General features: G+C 41.7%; 2 protein-coding genes across 13 annotated transcripts in view; one reads left to right on the top strand and one right to left on the bottom strand.

Moving 5' to 3' along the window:
* LOC110988048 (terminal uridylyltransferase 4-like) overlaps window positions 1–19,843 on the bottom strand; it is a 179,533-nt gene that overhangs the window by 159,543 nt on the left and 147 nt on the right. For 2 of the 12 annotated variants that reach the window (XM_087144092.1, XM_087144103.1), the window contains exons 1-2: window positions 15,150–15,404; window positions 10,763–10,907 (exon numbers count right to left, since the gene is read on the bottom strand). The gene's annotated coding sequence lies outside the window, so the exon portion shown is untranslated. Of the gene's footprint in view, window positions 1–10,762; window positions 10,908–11,298; window positions 12,240–12,441; window positions 12,581–15,149; window positions 15,423–15,546; window positions 15,750–19,843 lie in introns of those variants that run through there. The other 10 variants (XM_087144100.1, XM_087144102.1, XM_087144094.1 and 7 more) reach the window with 9 other exon arrangements.
* On the top strand, window positions 15,603–18,310 carry LOC147797159 (uncharacterized). Its single transcript, XM_087144320.1, has 3 exons — window positions 15,603–15,675; window positions 16,068–17,627; window positions 18,303–18,310. The coding sequence occupies exons 1-3, from the start codon at window positions 15,603–15,605 to the stop codon at window positions 18,308–18,310; spliced, it is 1,641 nt and encodes a 546-aa protein (XP_087000446.1).

The following is a 19,843-nucleotide window of genomic DNA, read 5'->3' as shown; positions in this document are numbered from 1 at the left end:
ACTCGCACAGACACGAAATCGCCCCATAATTCTTTGCACATCATCAATATTCACGTTTCACTGTCACAGTGGTGAAAAAATGTGCATGAAGCTGCTCAGGTTCCCACCACACCCAGGCAAAAGAATGAGTGATGGAAATGTAGCAACCAGTACCAGTCTGTACTGTACATGTACTGAATGAACTGTACATAAACACTCTTCATCGACCATACACGTTGCGGATGCAAAAGGCTGCACGCCGGAAAGACATCGATATTATGTTGCAAGAGGTTTTCTTTGAGTGAGGATTAGTGCAAACCACACATACATGTACATGTACAGTCTACCATTATCCACCATACAGCTGCTGGTTCAATGGGGCCAGCTGAAGGACAAAGCTTTGCATACTGGGCAGTCAAGGTCAAAAGAATCCTATGGCATGAAGGGGGTAATTTACAGAACTTGGTATCTTATTTATGTATATGTACATGTATTCTCTGTGTTCATGAGTGTACATGTACATGTAATTAGCTGTTTCGGCGAACCAGCTCTTGATTTCGTTTTTGCAATTTTGCAAAAAAGGCATTCTTTTTCTTTTGCTTTTTTTTTTAGCGACTGCCGAAACAGCTATTGTTTTCCTTCTTCTTTTTTTTTTAAGCTGTTTCGGCAGTTGGCTGAAACAGCTCTTGTTTTCCTTCTAGTTTTTTTATACTGTTTTCCTTCGGTTTTCTTTTTTCTTTCCTTTTTTTTCCTTATTCAGTCAATTTTTTCCTGACATAGCACTTTGGCAGATAAGAAAATCAGACAAACTTCAAACTCGGCAGGTACACTGTAGTTGAACAATCATCCAAAGACGGTCCTAGAGGAAATTCACAATGATAACTTGATTAATTTATTATTGATTTTTGAATAATTAATTTTTCCTATAGACTTTGTACACAAATTAACGTAGTTTTCGGACTGTCCTATATCAGGCTATGAGGGCGCTATTGCAGAATTACAGTTACACCTGCCTGGGATTTCAATTTTCAACAAACTGTCCTATATTGAGCCATAGATGTTGCACAACATAGGGTTTGTACACAATTGTCCAGCATAATCAACTTAGACCGAAAATTACTACCAGAACGAAAGAGACTAAATCAGACTAAATTTTCCCTTCCGTTCGGTTGCAAATATACCAAAGAGTCAGATTATCAAATAATATTTCATAATTTTTTTTCAGTTTAGACACAAATCACATGATATGAAATTGAAGGAGCAGTTTTCCTGTACACCTGCTTCTAGCCCGTTGACTTTGTACACCTTTTCGAGCAATAATTTTGGTCACTTTGCAATGTTTGATTGTTCCCAAAGTGATTGCCAACAAAGACCCTGATACAAGATTTATTGCAAAGGGATGACGTCATGATGACATCATCACTTTATTTAATTCATTTTGATTTTTGAATATTAAATTTTTCCCCATAGGTTTTGTACACGTTTTTCTACTTAATACAAGTGAACGAGTAGTCCTTTACTTTGGCTCAAGATTACTACAAGAACGAAAGAGAAATCAGGTACTTTACCCTCTGTAATTTGATTTGAAATGTGCCTAAGAGTCCGATTATGAAGTAATATTTCATAAAGATTGTTCAGTTAAAGCGCAAAATCACGTGACATGAACTTATAGGGGCAGTGTTTCTGCAAATGAGTGTTCATGTACGTTACCTTGACTTTGCACACAAATTTCAAGGAACGATATTAGTCACTAAATGAAGTTCCCTTAGAATTTGCATGCATTTTTTCCTCCATAGACTTTGCACATAGATTTTAAGGTTTATTTAAGTTAACAAGATTATATACACATGGAACTTAAACTGAAGGAAGATCGTGAAGCAAAGAGGGGTCTCAGAACGAGTTTAATGTTGTAACGATATATCATGCGACATGTCACGTGACATTAAAGGTGCAATCTTTAAAGTACTGTAACTTCTAAAGTACATGTCTGATTGTGTTGACACTTTGTATATAACTTTAAAGTGTTCTAAAGGAAAAGTGACCTCATGTTATGATGATAATATCACGTGACAAGTCACGTGACTTTAAAGGTGCTCTCTTTAATGGCCTGTTTCTCTTGAAATACAATGCAATAGGGCTGAAACCTTGCATATAACTTCAGGACGAAGTGATTTAGAGGACTGTTGACCTGATATGATGGTGATAACACATGACATGTCAAGTGACACTATAGGTACCATCTTTAAAGTTCTTTATCTCCTTAAGTACACGTCCACTCATGTTGTAACTTTGCATGTAACTGGAAAACGAAGTATTTTACAGCAATATTGATCTCATGTGGTGATGACATCATGTGACAGGTCACGTGCCATTACAAGTTATCCATTGCATGCACGTCTGATCAGGATGGAATGTGCAACCTTTAATAGATATTGCTCTTTTTTCATTATAATTGCATCAAGGATGGACTCAAATGGTGATATGATACAGTTCAAATGATGTCGTGATGACATCCATGAATTTATTAATGATTTTGGTTTTTCTTTCAAATTGACTTTCTACACAGATATATAGCCAATATAGCCAATATTTTGGCAACTCAGCTGTATTCCATGAAACTGTAATATTATCATATCAAATTTATTTTGAAAACATTCTTCTTTTATAAATACGATTTGACTAGAACAGCCAACTCCGAAACAGCCTGTGTTTGTTCAAAAACACCACCTCTAGTTTCTTCCTTTTTCTTCTTCTGCTCAAAAGCCTGTTTCTTTTGTACACGATTTTTCTACCAGTGACTTTAGTCCCTTTGCAACTTTGGATCATCAACAAACTTGTACCAATGAAGAACCTTTATGCCCAGATGGTCCTAGAAACACGACGTCATGATGACATCATCAAGTGATTTATTATTAAATTTTGAATATTTAAATACTCTGTTTAATTTATAAAAATCCATATAAAATCAAGCGTGGCCTCCCGCAACATTCTTTTGCAGCAAGTGCCAGAATAAAATGTGGTCTTGAATTCATCTTGTGTGGGTCAAATCATGTGACCCTTCCTTCCGGTCAATAACGGAAGTGCTCTTCTTGTTTAAAATTGGTAATAGATATCAAGTTGTTTTCAACAGTGTTAGTCTGTTGGGGTATAGTAATTCTTCAAATTATCTACTGATGACGTCACCTAATAGTCGAGCACCCTCTAGCGACAGGTTAAAAATTCTGAGAAATGCATTTTGAATAGATGTCTGTGGCGAAGTTGGTCTGAATTGCCTGAAAATTGACATACATGACCATCTTTACCCAGTCAGCACGTGTGTGAAGTTTGAGACCGGAAGTTACAATAAAAACTTCTTTTATTCTTCAAAATTCAGTAAAAATCAATTGTAAGAGATATAAGCATGAATTGTGCATGAGATGACGGCTAAAACATTGTAGTCAGTTGCATGAAGTGCATATCTGGTGTACTTTTACACACACATGAAGCGCCACCGACAAAAACCCCATAAAATATAAATTGCTAACTCGAAAATCCCATTCGCATGCTGTGCATATGCTACTGTGTGTGTGTGGATGCCCAATATTTGCCTGCAACATATGTATGTAGGTGGGCGCACAGTACGTACTCGGGACTTGGTAAAATGCTGACCACGTGCTGCCAAGAGCAGATCGCATGGTATGGAACGCCAAAAGGGACAAATGTTGAAGATATCTAATCTGTGCCTTTTCCGCGAAAAGTATAATGTTTTGTATTGTATATTGTATTGTACATGTCTTATTGGGTTGAAACCTTGCAGGTTGTTAGGAATGGAAGGTTTACAAATGGAAATTGACCTCACGTGATGACAATATAATCAGCAGACAAGTCACCTGACATTAAATGCTGCCTAATTTAAAGTACTATATCTCCTGAAGGGTATATCCAATTTGGTTCAAATCTTCCGGATATCTTGAAAAGGAAGTGCTTTAGAGGAATTTTGACCTCATGTGATAATGATGTTGTCAGGAGATGAGTCACGTGACATTAAGGGTGCCCTCTTTAAGGCCCCATATCTCCCTAAGTACATGTCTGATCTGGTTCAAATCTTGCAGATATCTTGAAGAGGGAGTGCTTTAAAGGTATATTGACCTCATGTGACGATGATGCCATCAGGAGACAAGTCACGTGACATTAATGATGCACTCTTTAAGGCCCTATATCTTCTGAAGTACATGTTTTATCTGCTTGAAACTTTGCAGATAACTTGAAAGAGAGGTGTTATATACGAAAAATGACATGATGTGATGATGACTTAGTTGTTCAAATGTACAAAAGAATGCGAAAATGCCCTCTGTTCTGTTGTCAAACAGACAGATGAGTTCCAGTTCTTCTTCTCATCCATGTTCTTCTGCCTAACCCCCGTTCGTTTTGTACAGGGTTTTTCTGCGTGGCACTTTATCCCCTTTGCAAGTTCGTATCTTCATCGAAGCTGCTTCAAGCAAAGACCATATGGCAAAGATGTTCAGCGAAGCATGACGTCATGATGACGTCATCACAAGATTTTTTATTGAATTTTGATTATTTAATTTTCCCCCATTTGTTTTGTACACGTTTTTCAACTGCCAGAATGGCATGGACTTCAACCACTGCACAAAATGATATTTGGTCTAAGCAAAGGCCTTACAGCATAGATGGTCCTGGAAGACTGATGTCACTTTGACTTTATGAATCAATTTCTTATTTATAATCTTGAAGATTTAATTTTTTCCCATTGACTTTGTACACATTTTGAAACCCATGCATGGAAGTGTCACTTTGCGTAAGCGTTTGCGCATGTCCGTATTTTGTGCTATCAGCTGGTCCGTTTTCCAATACTGAACTTTGGCTCTGTCTCAGGCTTCAACTGTTTCTTTTTGCTAGATGACTGTCAAGCTGTTAGTGCAGTAATCAGTCTAATAGTGCCACAGAACATCAAATACATGTAATATGCAAGAAAGCCCCAAATGACAGTTATCCGATGTAAGTTAAACGCTTCAGGCCCAAAATCAGGGATTGGTTTTGGGATCGAAACCTGAGACGGAGCTGAGTATTGGAAAACGGTCATAATCTGTTCGATCAGTGGATGTAACTGTAAGCATTTTCGCAGTCTTGTTGCATGATTTCTAGATAATTTGGCTAGAAAGTTGTGAAAAAATCGTGCAAAATATCAAGGGAAATGAACTCTGAGATTTTATGTCAGGCCTCAACAAATTGTTTAAAGCATTCCGTCCGTGCACGTAGCAACCAACTGTGCAGTCACACCCCAACACATCAGGACGATATTTTCGATGTGCACATGTGTTTTCTTAGCACCTCTCTCTGGACCTCCCGGACCTGAAATTGCACCAATTGAGTGCTTAATGGACTTTGCTTGGTTAGAGGATTCCAAGGTAATCCCACAAAAGCTGAACTAAAACCAAATTCATGCACCAGAGCAAGAAATTGCGGAAGGATCCGGAGTTGACACCGAACACGCATGATATGATCATGAGCATGGGTAAACCCAACGAGCGACTCCATATGCAATCACACGTATACATGTACATATACAACGAGCACTCACAGGTATAGTACAGCAGGCAGCTGGGTTTGGAAGCTGGATGGATGGGGTGCTGAAACTGGTTCTGGTAGGCATTGAGCAGTAAGAAACATTCTCAATTGCAAGTTCTTGTCAGCACTTTACGTGCTTTGTAGCTCTGGACAGTGATGTTAGGGGAAAAGGAGCTGACTCAAATTAGCTCTAAATTTGCATTGGCATATCCTGAGTGACGCCTGACCATGTCCAAATGATTAAAAAGGCGATTTGCCGAGTTTGAGTTACTCAGACTATAGCTCAGACCAGCATTGACAATTTTTATGTACATGTACATCCTATGTGTTCAGCACAATCCAGAAACGAACTTGCGCATGCGTATTCATTATACTCCCTCCTGAGCTCATTATTCGATGATTTTAGTGTAATGGTTTTATTCAAAGGCAAATGAAACCAGAATTTGCGAAAGATTTATGATTATGCTGAACATAGGCATTGCACTGACTAAAGTCCCCTAAAACACTCACCCTGCATCTATGCCCCATTAGACAAACCATGTCATTACAGGGTCATGGTATATCCAAAATGTTTGAAATTTGAATGTAAACCTACATGTATGGTTATTTACATGTCAACATAAGCTGATTATATGAAATATTTAAAGTTCCTTTTGGCTTTGTGTGTATAGGTATCCTGCTGGAGTGAAAGCCAGAGAAAAATCTGTTTTCCTTGCTAATTCAGAGCATTGGAATTCAACGTCACTGCAGTTACATGGATACATGTATATCAGAGATGCGGGTACCCACAATAAAGGTATTTATAACCAAGCAAGGAAATTAACAGCTTATGGCAAAAAGGCCTACTGTTGCACTGAGATACAGACAGACTACCTGTTCTGATTGCAATCATGAAGCAGTATGAGTGTGTAAACGCCTTCAATAATGGACCTACATGTATAATAACAGGGGACAATAGGGTCCACGGTTGGAAAACGTGTACAAATCATATGGGAGGTCTTCTGAAAAAGTTAAGAGTATGAACAAAAGAGGAACAATAGGGAGTCCACGATTGAAGGCGTTTACACACTTGGCTGTGTGTATGGGTACAGATGTGTGTGGGGGGGTCCATGTACCGTCATCATAAATACTTCCTCCATCAACATTCAGGTCCCCACATACTTCCCATTTAGTTAGAATCCAAGGTTACTACATGTATGCCATTGAATACATGTACGTGTACACATGTATAGTACACTATATTATTGTGTCCAAGTTCAGATATCAGTTTTCCATGCATCAACACATGAACAGGTGCACCTGTAATAAACGTTTTCTTTTTGCGATGATACAGATATTCCTCAGCACACGAGAGGAGTTTTCATTCATGTTAGATATCCCTGGTTTCAAAGATGCCTACAGACAAAGCAAAAGGACTAAGCCACAGAACAGTGAGAAGAGCTGCATCAAAGTACTCTTAAAAAACTGCAATCAACAGGAAGTTGATTTACTTGTATGTGTACATGTACATGCAACTGCTATAATTTATTGAAAGACAACTGCAAACAAATTTTCAAACTGGTTTGGAAGAATAGTGTAGAGTTTTCTTTTCAGCATTCATGAGATCCCAATATTTTCAATTGATCCCCATGTCATTTGAAGTGTCTGGAAATCTTCAGGACAGAAAAGAAGTCAGGAGTTTTTATACGATACACTTAAGAAAAAATGCCCTAAGACATGAAGGCAGTTTGCTTCACATTTTCAAAACAAAATGTGCCCAAACACAAAAGCATATTACTGGTTCACAGTGTTTGACTATTTACATGTTCATGTACATGTAAGCTGTTCAATTTCTTTTGCTTCTGTATATAGGTACCCTTCATGCTGCTGCTGAAGTGAAACCTAGAGATAAATCTGTTGTCTATGTTACCGGTAGTTCAGAGCATTGGAATTCAACATAACTGCAGTTACATACATGTAGATGTCAGAGGTTGGGTATCCACAATACAGGAAGTTGCTATACAACGAAACAATGATATTAACAGGTAATGGTGTAAAGGCCTAAGGTTGCATTGACACATGTTGACATATTGCAAGTTCTGATTAACGCAGTTGTGAAGCAAAGTTGGTGTGTGGGTGTATGTGAGTTTGGTTTTGCATTCAATTGGGGACCCTGAACAATAGAGGACAATACGGTCCCCCATTCATAGAGTCCCTGATTGACAACTGGGTACAAAACATATTGGTGGTCTTCTAAAAAGTTGTAGTACAAACAAAAGAGGAACACTTGGGGGTCCCCAGTTGCTTGCAAATATTGTATTCAATGAAACTGTAATATTATCATGTCAAATCTATTTTGTAAACATTCTTCTTTTATAATACGATTTGACTAAAACAGCCAACTCCGAAAAAGCTTGTCTTTGTTCACAAACACCTAGCTGTTTCAGCTAGAGTCAGAACAGCTTTTGTTTCCGTTAAACTTTTTTTTTCTTTTTTTTTTCTTTTTGGCTTTTTGGCAAGTTGCGAAAGAGGCATTCTTTTTGTTGTTGTTTTTTCTTCTTCTTCATCTTCTTCTGACACAAATCCCCTTTGTTTTGTACACGTTTCTTCCACCACCCACTTTAGTCCCTTAGCAACTTTGGATCTTCATCAAACTTACATCACTGAAGGACCCTTACCTAAAGATGTGCATAGAACAATGACGCCATGATGACGCCATCAAGTGATTTATTATTGATTTGTTTCCATTTATTTCATCCCATTGACTTTGTACACGTTTTCATGACACTATTTTAGTAATTTGGCGATCTCTAATTGTAACCAAAGTTACAACCGACAAAGACCCTGATATAAAGATACGTCCAAATTTAAGACGTCATAATGACGTCATCAAGTGATTAATTATTTATTTTTCAATATTTATTTCAGCCCACTGACTTTGTACACGTTTTCGAGGCACTATTTTCGTACCTTAATAATCTTTGATCGTCGTCAAACTTACAGCAAGCACTAACTATAAAACGAAGATAATTCTGAAATATGTACGTCATGATGACGTCATCACGTGATTTATTATTAAATTTTGAATATTTAAATATTCCTTTAAATGTTTAAAAATCGATATAAAATCAACCATGGCCTCCCGCAACATTCTGTTTGCAGCAAGTGCCAGGATAAAATGTGGTCTTGAATTTATTTTGTGTAGGTCAAATAACGAGACCCTTCCTTCCTGTTGAAGCCGGAAGTAGGCTTATTGTTTAAAAGTATATCTCCTAATGTCCAAAAGGGAGGAATTCAAATGTGGTAGTATCTCAAATGAAGGAATGTCCTTTTCTTAAGAAAAAAAGAAAATGCAAAAAAGCTCTTTGCTCTGTCCTTAAGACAGACAAAACCTCCAGTTTTTCTTCTGACCAAAATCCCCTTTGTTTTGTACACGTTTCTTCCACCACCCACTTTAGTCCCTTAGCAACTTGGGATCTTCATCAAACTTACATCATTGAAGGACCCTTGTGCATAGAGCAATGACATCATGATGATGTTATCAAGTGATTTATTATTTGATTTTTTTCTATTTATTTGAGCCCATTGACTTTGTACACGTTTTCATGACATTTCATTTTGGTAATTTGGCGATCTTCAATTGTATGCAAAGTTACAGCCAACAAAGACCATGACGCAAAGATACGTCCAAATTTGTGAGTTCACATGACGTGTGGCTTCGTCTTGCTTGCAGCCGCTTTAGCTTTTTTAGCTTAGATTTCACACAGGGCCCTCTTTTTCTGTCCGTGTCAAAATTATTGAAATCTGTATTTTACAGCGATAAAAACAAAAGGTCGTATTTTCATCAATTTTCGTACAAAATATGCCAAAATTCGTACTAGTTGGCAGGTATGAATAACCAGCAACATATCATCAACACATGACAGTCATGTCAACGCACAGTTAACACCTCCAAAATGCAGTAGAATTCAGCTGAAGAGCTGAAGGCACAGAACTGTAGCATATGGGCTAAACACTGTTTTCAGTGAATTAAGGTTTTAAGGTTTTGCTGGTCCGGGATAATTATCATTTTTTTCTGTTTTCAAAATTCTTTAAAAATTCTTATCTTCATTTACTGGACATTTACAAACACGTGAAGGACTGTCCGGTGGCCCCTCTAGCCTGACAGGCAAAATCTATTAACGCCTGGGTATTTCAGCCAGGCCTGCAGCCTTGTAAAAAAAAACCAGATTTTGCAGTGTTATACAACTTTATTTTGTTCACGAGCCTAGCTCAATGCGCTGCTGACCTCTTTTCAATAGGGGCAAGATTAGCATGCAGGGGTGCTGTGTGGCTCATCGCTGTGGTGGTGGAGCGCTTTTGTTCCCTGGTGGTAATTCGCTCACTCTACATGTCCCAAACCGTGGTATACTGTTTCAAAACAAGGCTGGATTATCTCCACTTTTTGATAATGAAAAAATGTCAGTAATGCCCAGCAGTCTGGTCTTTTGTTCCAAGTATTGTCTTTTGTTATAAGGCCCTGTTCCCTTTGTCCGAGTTGGGTGACCTTGGCCACGCACATAAAGCGATCCACGCACATAAGGGATCCGGAATCCCCGCAGGAAGTGGTTAATGGAATTTTTTCACACAAAAAAATTTATCTCTAAGTAGAGTAACCATTGACCACAATTTTGCCTTTTGATGGAACTCGGATTGTATCATTTAGGTACATGATGCAAATACATTCATCACAAAAATATTAATAAAATAAAGCTATGGGCATGTGTTGGTTTATATTTACCCTATAGTTCAATGGTATTGTCTGAGTAGACCTTGAGGCCACATGGCAGCTGACTTCGTGGCCGTTCTTCCGAGGCAATTTTTATAAACTAAAAATGGAAATTTCAAAGGTCTAACCTTTTATAGTTTGGCCATACCGGTCCTGGTAATATTTTAGTGTTTTAAGGGTGTTAACAGAATGTTAACGGTGTAGTAACTTGGAATTTTTTAGCAGCAATTGTATGCTACTTACCTAGCCCAAGTTGGACGCCAGTCTTCATTTCATTACGACCAAAGTCTAGGTTTTAAGACTTATGTACAAAACAATCACAGATTTGGTTCTAATTTGTTCTTGGTTTACACCTTGTTGAAGAAACTAACTTCATGTTTACAAGTTCTTCATGGCCTTACCTATCCGTCTGGGGGATTAGAAATTTCAGAGCAAACCCTGGACTGCAAAATTGAGGACGTTACTTACTTTTGTAAGTGTAATTCATTGAGTTGCAAAGTGCACGCACGTACAGGTATCTGAGCTGTGTCCACACACTATGCGAGCACGATTTCCATTGAAGGTCTGTTGCACGCCTGCTGTACGGAGGCCGTGACTGGTACCCGGCTTGAACCTGCGTGCCGATATAAACAAATACAGTTCCATTTTTGTTGGATCAGGGACTTCAGACTGACCAGTGATCCCCTATTGGTTACCCCTAAAATGTTCATATTTTGTTCTGCTTTATATTTCCGTTTGTAAACATAAATTTGCAACACAACCTGCTGTTTTATGTGAATAACCTCTGTCAGCGTAGCCAGCCTTATTGCAGGGTTCTTGTATGGGAATAAGTTCATCGACGACCTCTCTTTGAAGTGTTTTTAAAACATGTTTAATTTGTTCCTAGAATTTTATTTGTTAAAGCAAGATGTACATGTATAAATACATAATATTGAAGAGATATGATTTTTATTAAAATAAAACAGTAACTTATTTTGATAATTGAGAAATTAAAAGAGGATTACATTGTGGGCATGATGATCGTGATGAACAGGCGAGAGCGATGCTATACTGATCGGGAACACAGTATGCAGAGGCACTGCTGGTGCCAGCACGTGTAGTAAGTAGCAATCACGCACAAATCGTGCTGTTGATCGGCCGTTCCTTTTTTATTCGTAAACCAAACATATACCAGGTAATAAGCGTACCGTAGGCCTACATTTGTACATCAAACAGCTGAAAACTCAAGTTCATGTGTAGGCCTACTATGTACATGTAGTTGTTTGGAGTCCTCTGTAATCATAAGTGCCTTCTGCTTTTCACCAGTGAAGAAATGTCGCTGACCATTTTTGTCATTGGCTTAAAAAAAATGAGTGTGTTGAACTTTATACATCAGACGGCTGTTCCATGTCAAGAACTCTACCGAAAAATAAACTGACCTGCACAATCGCTGTGTCTGCGAGACTTCAGCTGTATATCAGATCCGTGTTGACATGGAACAGCCGTTTGCGGGCCGGGGTCAAGTGACGTATAAAGTTCAAGAGACTCATTTTAATTTAAAGATGGCATGTGAGAGTGTGACGGTGAGTTTTAATGGGTAAAGGCTAAAAGACTGGAAAATACCAGAATAATGTGAGTGAAATCATTCAGTAAAATGGTCATTAGAAAGCGGAGAGGCTAAGGATCATTTGTGTGTGCAAAAAAAATTGCGCTTACGATTATAAGAGGGTGCGCTGAAGATTTCACCTCACCGACACAAAATTGCGTAAACAGATGTGTGGCTAAGGATGGAGCGGCAGCGAGGGTCCGTGCCACACTAGTGGGGCTAGCTAAATGGGCAGCTTTTAAAATGCTGTAGCATGCGGAACCATGAAAAGGATTGCTTCAGTGAGATCTACGGAGTTGTTGTACTTTACCGTTTGGGAAGTAGCTACCTGTACATGCTGACATGTACATGATGATACCCCCCGACGTCTGCCCGGCTCCCACATCCGCGGGCGGACGTCGGACCCCACGGTAACAGTTCTGGGGATGTATCAGCTACCTTGATGATGGAAGCAAACCTCATCATCATGATCATGAGCCATGATAATGGTGCTCGAAACGTCTTTTTTCTAGCTAACAACGTCAGGGCCTACCACTGCCTAGACAGTGTCAGGTCAACTCACCCCCTGACCGACTCGCCCCTTACCGACTCGCTCCTTTCCAACTCACGCCCTCGTAAACTCGCCCCCTGACCGACTCGCCTCTTACCAACTCGCCTCCTAGCCAACTCACCCCCTGACCGACTCACCCCTGACCAACTCGCCCCCTGACTGACTCGCCCCCTGGCCGACTTCCCCCCTGACTGACTTGCCCCCCTTGGAACGTCAAGCAAATATGGCCGGCCCAATGTATTTAAAAAAAAAAAACAATGGTTCTAACCAACGACGCAACACGAACGACTCACTGACGGTGATGGATATTTGGACATCACCACTAATCACTTACAAGTCGGCTAATCTTGTTGTAGTGACCCTGATATCCAGTTCTGTTGTTGTTATGTACCCAGTTCAGACAAGCGCTGGCAGAGTCGACCCAAAATGTTTAAAATTATTTTCATAATATTTTTGGGAGTGATTTCAACTCGTGATATTCGTATTTTTCTTCCTTTGTTTGGAATTAAATATCTTTGAGAGTGTTTTTAATTTCTTTCGTAGTAACTTAATGTATATTCTTCCGGTAGCTTTTTTAATTAAACAATGTGATGTAGTTGAGAAGACATTCCAATCTTGTCAATTTCCTTTTGGTGTTTCCCTATCTAGTTATACCTGACTAAAATAATTATAACTTACCCCCTTTGTCATAAATCATGTCTCCTTAACACTTCCATAGGTTTGCGTCGCCGGACATTATGCCTTATTTGTACCATTCTTTTATCCGAAATAGTCCGCAAAGTTAATTAATATGGTAGAGTGTGGGTGTTGTGGCGCACAAAATCCCATAGACAATACACATGAAACGCTGCGCCATGGCCCATACACACGATAATACTGATTAGTTTTACCAATATCAAAAAAATATTGTTACCCCCAAAGTCCACAGAAAGGGAATATCCACCAAGCTTCAAACATTTTAACTATCATAATTCTCAACCTTGAGTGCCTGCTGCAAACCCCAGAACCCATCTTTAAGCGCAACAATCACCGATTCCATCTCTGACTGATTGTGTTTTTTATTAAATGGTGAATGGGCCGGCCATACGTGCTTTGCGCTTGGGGGTGCAGTGTCCCAATTCAAGGAAAATTCTCCGCCAGGCCGAGGCGCACAAAAAGTACCCCCAGAGATTGTTTCGAAAAGAGGGGTCTGTTTGGGCCAAGAAATGGTGGGATTGAGTCAGTATGGCCCAGGATCATCTCTGTAGATTCAAGGGCACCCATCTGGGGGCAAAGCAGACAAAAATGGGATTGAAAATTAGTCAGAACATGAAAGAAGGACACAGAAGGAGCTTGAACTGCCCAGGCTATAACATCTGGCTGATTACCACTTTCTGCCATGCCCGGTATGTCCATAGCCAGAGCGCAGCGCACGCCTGCTATCCACCACCTCTTTTACAACCATAAGCTCCCTTTGTACCCCATGATCGTCGCCGCAATTTTTCGTTGGTAATCTGCATCCCTAAAACGTTGTGTACTGCAGTATAGGAAGTTGAATATTCATGCCATCGTTGGTGCTTGATATGAACCAACAACATCATCAAATGTAGTGTTTGCGCATTTGCTTTTATTAGGCTGTATACTCGAAGTGTTCATGTGCAGTTGTTGCACTTCTCGAACGCTTTCTGCTGGACTTCTTTTAGGAATTAATAGCCAAGCTGTTGGTAAGATTTTGTGTTTTGTTTGAATCATTTTTATTATGGCATTTGTACAAAGGCGTATTTTATGCAATTTCACGATCACTCCTTGTGATGAAATAGCTCATTTTGTTGCTAATGAACTAAGCTTTCCAGTAATAGTGAACATTTTGTTGGCCAGTCTTAGCCAAATTCGTTCCAAGTCTTTGACACTGATGTATATTGGACGGAGGAGACTAGAATTACAAACTTTGCATGGATAATGAAACAGTGTGTCAACATTTAAAAAGTTTATTTATGATGGCAAAAGTAGGTCTAATATCAGGAATTTTTCTCTCTCTATTTCCTGGTCACATCGATAGTTTGTATTTAATTGCAAGCAAAAAAATACAAGTATTGCCAGAGTATTACTGGCCCCACTTGTCCAGCTAAGATGCAGGCAGCAATAAGGCATTTTTGGAATGTTTTCTATTATTCGTCAGACTCGGCGGCGACCATCATTGGACGCTTTGAAGTGCCTGAGTTACAACTCCTTCTGTGTCCTTCCTCCATGGTCAGAAGTGCCCGAGGAAGGTGAGGGATGTCATTTGAAAAATGGCCACTGGGAAGGCTTGGCAGCATTCACTTTTTGGGGGGTGAGTTTGTTTTGGGCGGATAATTAATAAATTCACTGGTTAACCTACTAAAAATTGAAAATCACATGAAATCTGAAGGACCAAACAACACATTGTTTTTGTTTGAAAGGCCTCAGGGACTTCAGTTGCTTGTTATGGGGCTTCAACCTTGGTTAATTTTACACTATTTTCAATGGAGCTTGAATTGGTTTAGTGGATAACTTAGGGGGCGAGTTGGCTAGGGGGCGAGTTGGTAAGGGGCGAGGTAGTAAGGGGCGAGTCGGCCAGGGGGCGAGTTGACCAACAATCGCCTAGACCAGGCATGCCAAGTGGACTCCCAGACCGTACTACGCTACGGAGGAAGTCCAGGGTATTAAAGGGTGCTAAATCGGGCGAAACATTTTGTAACTAAATTTTGCAACATTTCTACCTTTTCCAAGGAGCCAATATCACGTCTGTACCTCCTATGCGTCCTTATCTCCACGTCTGGTGGGTTAAGAAATTCAACACATAACCACCAAAGACAACAACGGGAAAATAAAGTCGGACATAACGTTAATTCTTGCCATTGTTGTGGACTGTTTTCAGCCGTTCAACAGTGCAATCGGTACAGTGTGCGCGCGCAACTATTCGGCGTGCAAGATTCCGAGCCGCGTACATGTACATCGAAACTACATGTTCTGACTGGAACCAACGAAACTGAAGTCAAACCGAATCCATTCAGAACTGAATCTGCTTGCCCTGAAGAAGGTACTCAGTTACTGAAAGCTCGGCAATCACTTTTCCTGAGTACTGATTTTATATTATATTCTTGTCAATATTCTAACCGAATCCACTGGTTTCGAAAACGCTCATATAAAGCACGTAGGCCCGACCGCACAACATGGTTCTCACCGTTGGTCTCCATGCCGAGTACACACATCATCGGGCCGGCCGCCGGACGTGCGTTGGTGAAAGTTGGCCTAGTAAAGAATTACCTTCACGCAAGCCGAGTGTACTAGTACGGGAAAGTTAAAATTCATGATTGGTACAAATCCTGGCCATTTTTGAGCATACATTATGTGTTAACAGGTGAACTGTAATAGACATACAAAAGGTGTCCACAAAATTCGACAGCAGTTAGGGGATCTGGCAGTTCCGTGTCGAGGCTTTGGCACATTTCTGTTGCTGGCAATGTACCAATATGTGTTGATTTGTTCCATTTTAAAAGTTATACCGAATACAGTTTTTTAAGAGATGGAGAAGCTTTCCAGAAAGCGCTGGCTAGATAAATATTTTTTAATAAACTCGTCTGATAATGAGCGTCAAAAACGGCGATTAACAATCATGACATCTCTTCTAGGGTAAGGCCTCAACTTCGCCGTCACCCCCGACCACGTACCGGCAACGGAGATCGTGGCCAGTGTGGAAACAACGTTGAAGAGGCTTGACCCGGAAACAGCTGATCTGGTACGCAGAGAAATCAACGCCACGTTACGGAGGGCACGCCCGCCCAGGAGCAACATCAACCGGAAGCAACGCAGCGCCCTGAAGGCTCTACGGCAGGATCGTTCCATCGTGATCCTTCCCGCCGACAAGGGCCGTGCCAGCGTGATCCTCGACGCCCACACATACCGGGACAAGATGGATGAGCTCATCTCCACGGGCCCTTACCGGAAATTGGCTAAGGATCCCACCGACAGGCTGTGCAGGAAGATCACGGCCCAGCTTCTCGCCCTTAACAAGTCCGGAAATCTTGACGACGCCACCTACCGGAAGTTGCGTCCCACCAGCAAGCAGCCTCCCCGGATGTACGGTCTACCAAAGATCCACAAGCCGGGGACACCCTTGAGACCCATCGTTTCATGCGTGAGTTCCTTTGCGTACAACCTCTCCAAGCATCTAGCCGGGATCCTGTCACCGCTGACCGGTAATACACCAAACACCGTGCCCAACTCCACAGCTTTCGCAGAGTTCCTCCGCGGGCAGCACATCAGCAGCCATGAGGCGTTGATCTCCTTCGACGTAGTGTCTTTGTTTACCAACGTCCCCATAGATGGCGCTTGCTGTGTGGCCCGTCGCCGCCTGGAGGAAGACCCTGAGTTGCCTGACCGGACAACGCTCTCCCCTACTGAGATCGTCTCCCTGCTGGAGTTTGTCCTACGCTCCACGTATTTCCTGTACGAGGGAGCATACTACGAGCAGACAGACGGAGCAGCTATGGGTAGTCCGGTGTCAGCGGTTATTGCCAATCTGTACATGGAATCCTTCGAGGAGGAAGCCCTGCAGAGTTGCCCACCCGACTGCCGTCCTACCCTGTGGAAGCGGTACGTCGATGACACCTTTGTCATTGCACCACGAGATCAAACCAGCCGTCTCCTCAACCACCTGAACAGTCTCAAACCCAGCATCCAGTTCACCATCGAGAGTGAGCAAGACAGCAGCATTGCATTCCTGGACACCATGGTCCACAGGGAACCCGACGGCAGTCTGACCAGCACTGTGTATCGCAAGCCCACCCACACCGACCAGTACCTGGCCTTTGACTCACACCACCCAGTGTCCGTCAAGAGGGGCGTGGCCAAGTGCCTACATGACCGCGCCTCACGCCTGGTTACCAGACCACGCCACACAGCCGCCGAGAGACGCCGAGTCACCGCTGCCCTCAAGGCGAACGGGTATCCAGCGTCCTTCATCCGACAGTCATCGAGACCCAAGACCAGCATCGAAGTGGAGCGACCGGAGTACAAGGCTTTCACCGTTCTTCCCTTTGTGGACGGTATCTCCGGACGGCTGAAGAGGATCCTGGAAGACCACGGCGTCCGCACCGTGTTCCGATCACCCACCACCTTAAGGAGCCAACTCGTGCGCCCTAAGGACCCCATCCCACCCGGAAGACGCGGAGGAGTGGTCTACAAGATACCATGCGGTGACTGTGGCAAGGTGTACATCGGCGAAACTGGCAGACCAATCGGCGAGAGAATCAAGGAGCACCAACGCGACGTGAGACTCTCCCGTGTGGAGTCGTCAGCGGTAGCCGAGCACACCTGGGGAGCTGGTCACCACCCCGATTGGGACAGCGTGCAGTGCGTGGACCAAGACCAGCATTGGTACACAAGACGCGTCAAGGAGGCCATCCACATCCGCCTGAATAGACACAACATCAACAGAGACAGCGGCATCGACATCCCCGGTTTCTGGCTCCCCACCATCCGCCAACACAACCACCGGAGCACCGGAGCGCAACGGAGCCATACCGAGGACACGCCCCTTCACGCCCATGAAGTGGAGCGGGCGACGCCCGCTGAGGTCACCTGTACTGCGTCCGCAATACACGGCGGGGGACACGCGGAGGACGCGGTCCGGCGGTATATAGCAGACCCTGCAGCATCCAGACTTCAGTTGCCTGGTGAAGGCTAGCAGCACTAGCAGCCGAAACGTCGCTACCAGCAACACGACACCGCGAGTCATCGATTATCTTTTTTACTGTATTTGTCATCCACCGCGGTGATTATGTTTATCTCTTCAATCATGACCTCTTGGGCCTGAATTTAAAAACGAAAAATCACCTACTTTGAGTTTTAAAAACTTCGACACATTGTAGCTATCTGACCATTGCTGTAAAATCCAACTTATCACTGCCAATTACCAATTCAATCTGCCTGTTACCTGGTAGGCCTATATGTTTGGTTCACGAATAAAAAAAGGAAAGGCCGATCAACAGCACGATTTGTGTGCGTGGTGCGCGCGCCAGTACTGCCTCTGCATACTCTATTTCAACATCGCTCTCGCCTGTTCATCAAGATCATCATGCCCGCAATGTAATCCTCTTTTTATTCGTCAATTATCAAGATAAGTGACTGTTTCATTTTAATAAAAATCGGCTCTCTACAATACTGTGTATTTATACATCTTTAACCAATAATACTCTACGAACAAATTAAACATGTTAAACACATCAAAGAGAGATCGTTGACTGAGGAACTTCTTCCCGTACACTATAAAAACCCTGCATATACAGTACATGTACAAAGCCTTCCACGCTAACCGGGGTTAACCCTTTTTTCTAATTTTTTTTTCTAAAATTTGAAAAATCCCAAGAAATCTCACCCGTTCCAAACCCTAAACGCGAGAGCCACCCACCCTCTCTCGCTCTGCTGTCGCATCTCTGTTATTACGCACAAAAAATTAACCTGTCCTCAAATTAGAGGACGGGTTAAATCTAACTGTTATTAAATTTTGACATGTTAAATGAAAGGTAATACAAGAATTAAAATCAGTGCGCCAAATAACCAACAGGGTGCTCCAAATAACCGAGAAACAAGACCACAGTATCGACTTGTGTTATCTGATTTTGATCACATTAGACTTTAAGTCATTTTTATCAAACTTCATCGAGCGATACAACGTGCCTCTATAACCCCACCCAGCAGTTGTCAGCACACCTTACAAGAACTTGTACAAGCGATTACGAGGAGTCAAGATCAATTTAAAAACTTACAGCGTAAAACCTATCATCAATTGTTAGAAGTGATACAAAACAACCAAATATACCCGATCACAACGGGCAGAAACGGTCGCATGCTCAAAAAAGACTTGATTGCAGCGATCAAAGCTTACACCCGACCGGAAACATGTGTCGAGGCAAACTGTCAAGGTATCTGATGATTCCAAGGACATTATAGAAGTTAGAAATTAATTCCTCGTTTCTTTGAAAACGATCTAGATCACTTTTTGACTTTTATATACATCGAAGCAAAAACGCTGTCTGAGTTTCGAGAAACGGGAGCCTACAAGCTACAAACGGGGATCAAAGTCCAATTTACAAAATAAAGACCATGCCAAGAAGACGCTGTTATAGAAACGTTTACGTTTCAGAGCACAAACATCACGGCGTTTCACGGACAGGGCGTCCAAACGCAGAACAGAAAGTACAGCTTTTAACAGAAAATAGACGAATTTAACTGTAATTGATCTGATGGGTACTCGACAAGATCGTTGCGTTTTATATCAACGTGTCTCGTTATCAACCGTTGAGAGGAAGTAGTTACATACCGCTCCCAAAAAAGTTAGCAGCCAAAAAGCAATCATAAACGTGCAAAACAAAGATCAACAATGATATGCTGAGCATTGAGAGTGGCTAAA

The sequence above is a fragment of the Acanthaster planci genome, linkage group LG12, assembly GCF_054643075.1.
Source record: "Acanthaster planci isolate LZ-2023a linkage group LG12, COTS_SCS, whole genome shotgun sequence".
In the NCBI taxonomy this organism is placed as follows: domain Eukaryota; kingdom Metazoa; phylum Echinodermata; class Asteroidea; order Valvatida; family Acanthasteridae; genus Acanthaster; species Acanthaster planci.
Note: the sequence above shows the minus strand (reverse complement) of the source record. Positions and strands in the feature narration are given on the sequence as shown.

Excerpts from the sequence above, each read along its gene's own strand:
- LOC147797159 (XM_087144320.1), top strand. The coding sequence starts at position 15,603 with ATGGTTCTCACCGTTGGTCTCCATGCCGAGTACACACATCATCGGGCC. Across the intron at positions 15,676-16,067 it reads CCGGACGTGCGTTGGTGAAA|GCCTCAACTTCGCCGTCACC; the intron begins GTTGGCCTAGTA and ends TTCTAGGGTAAG.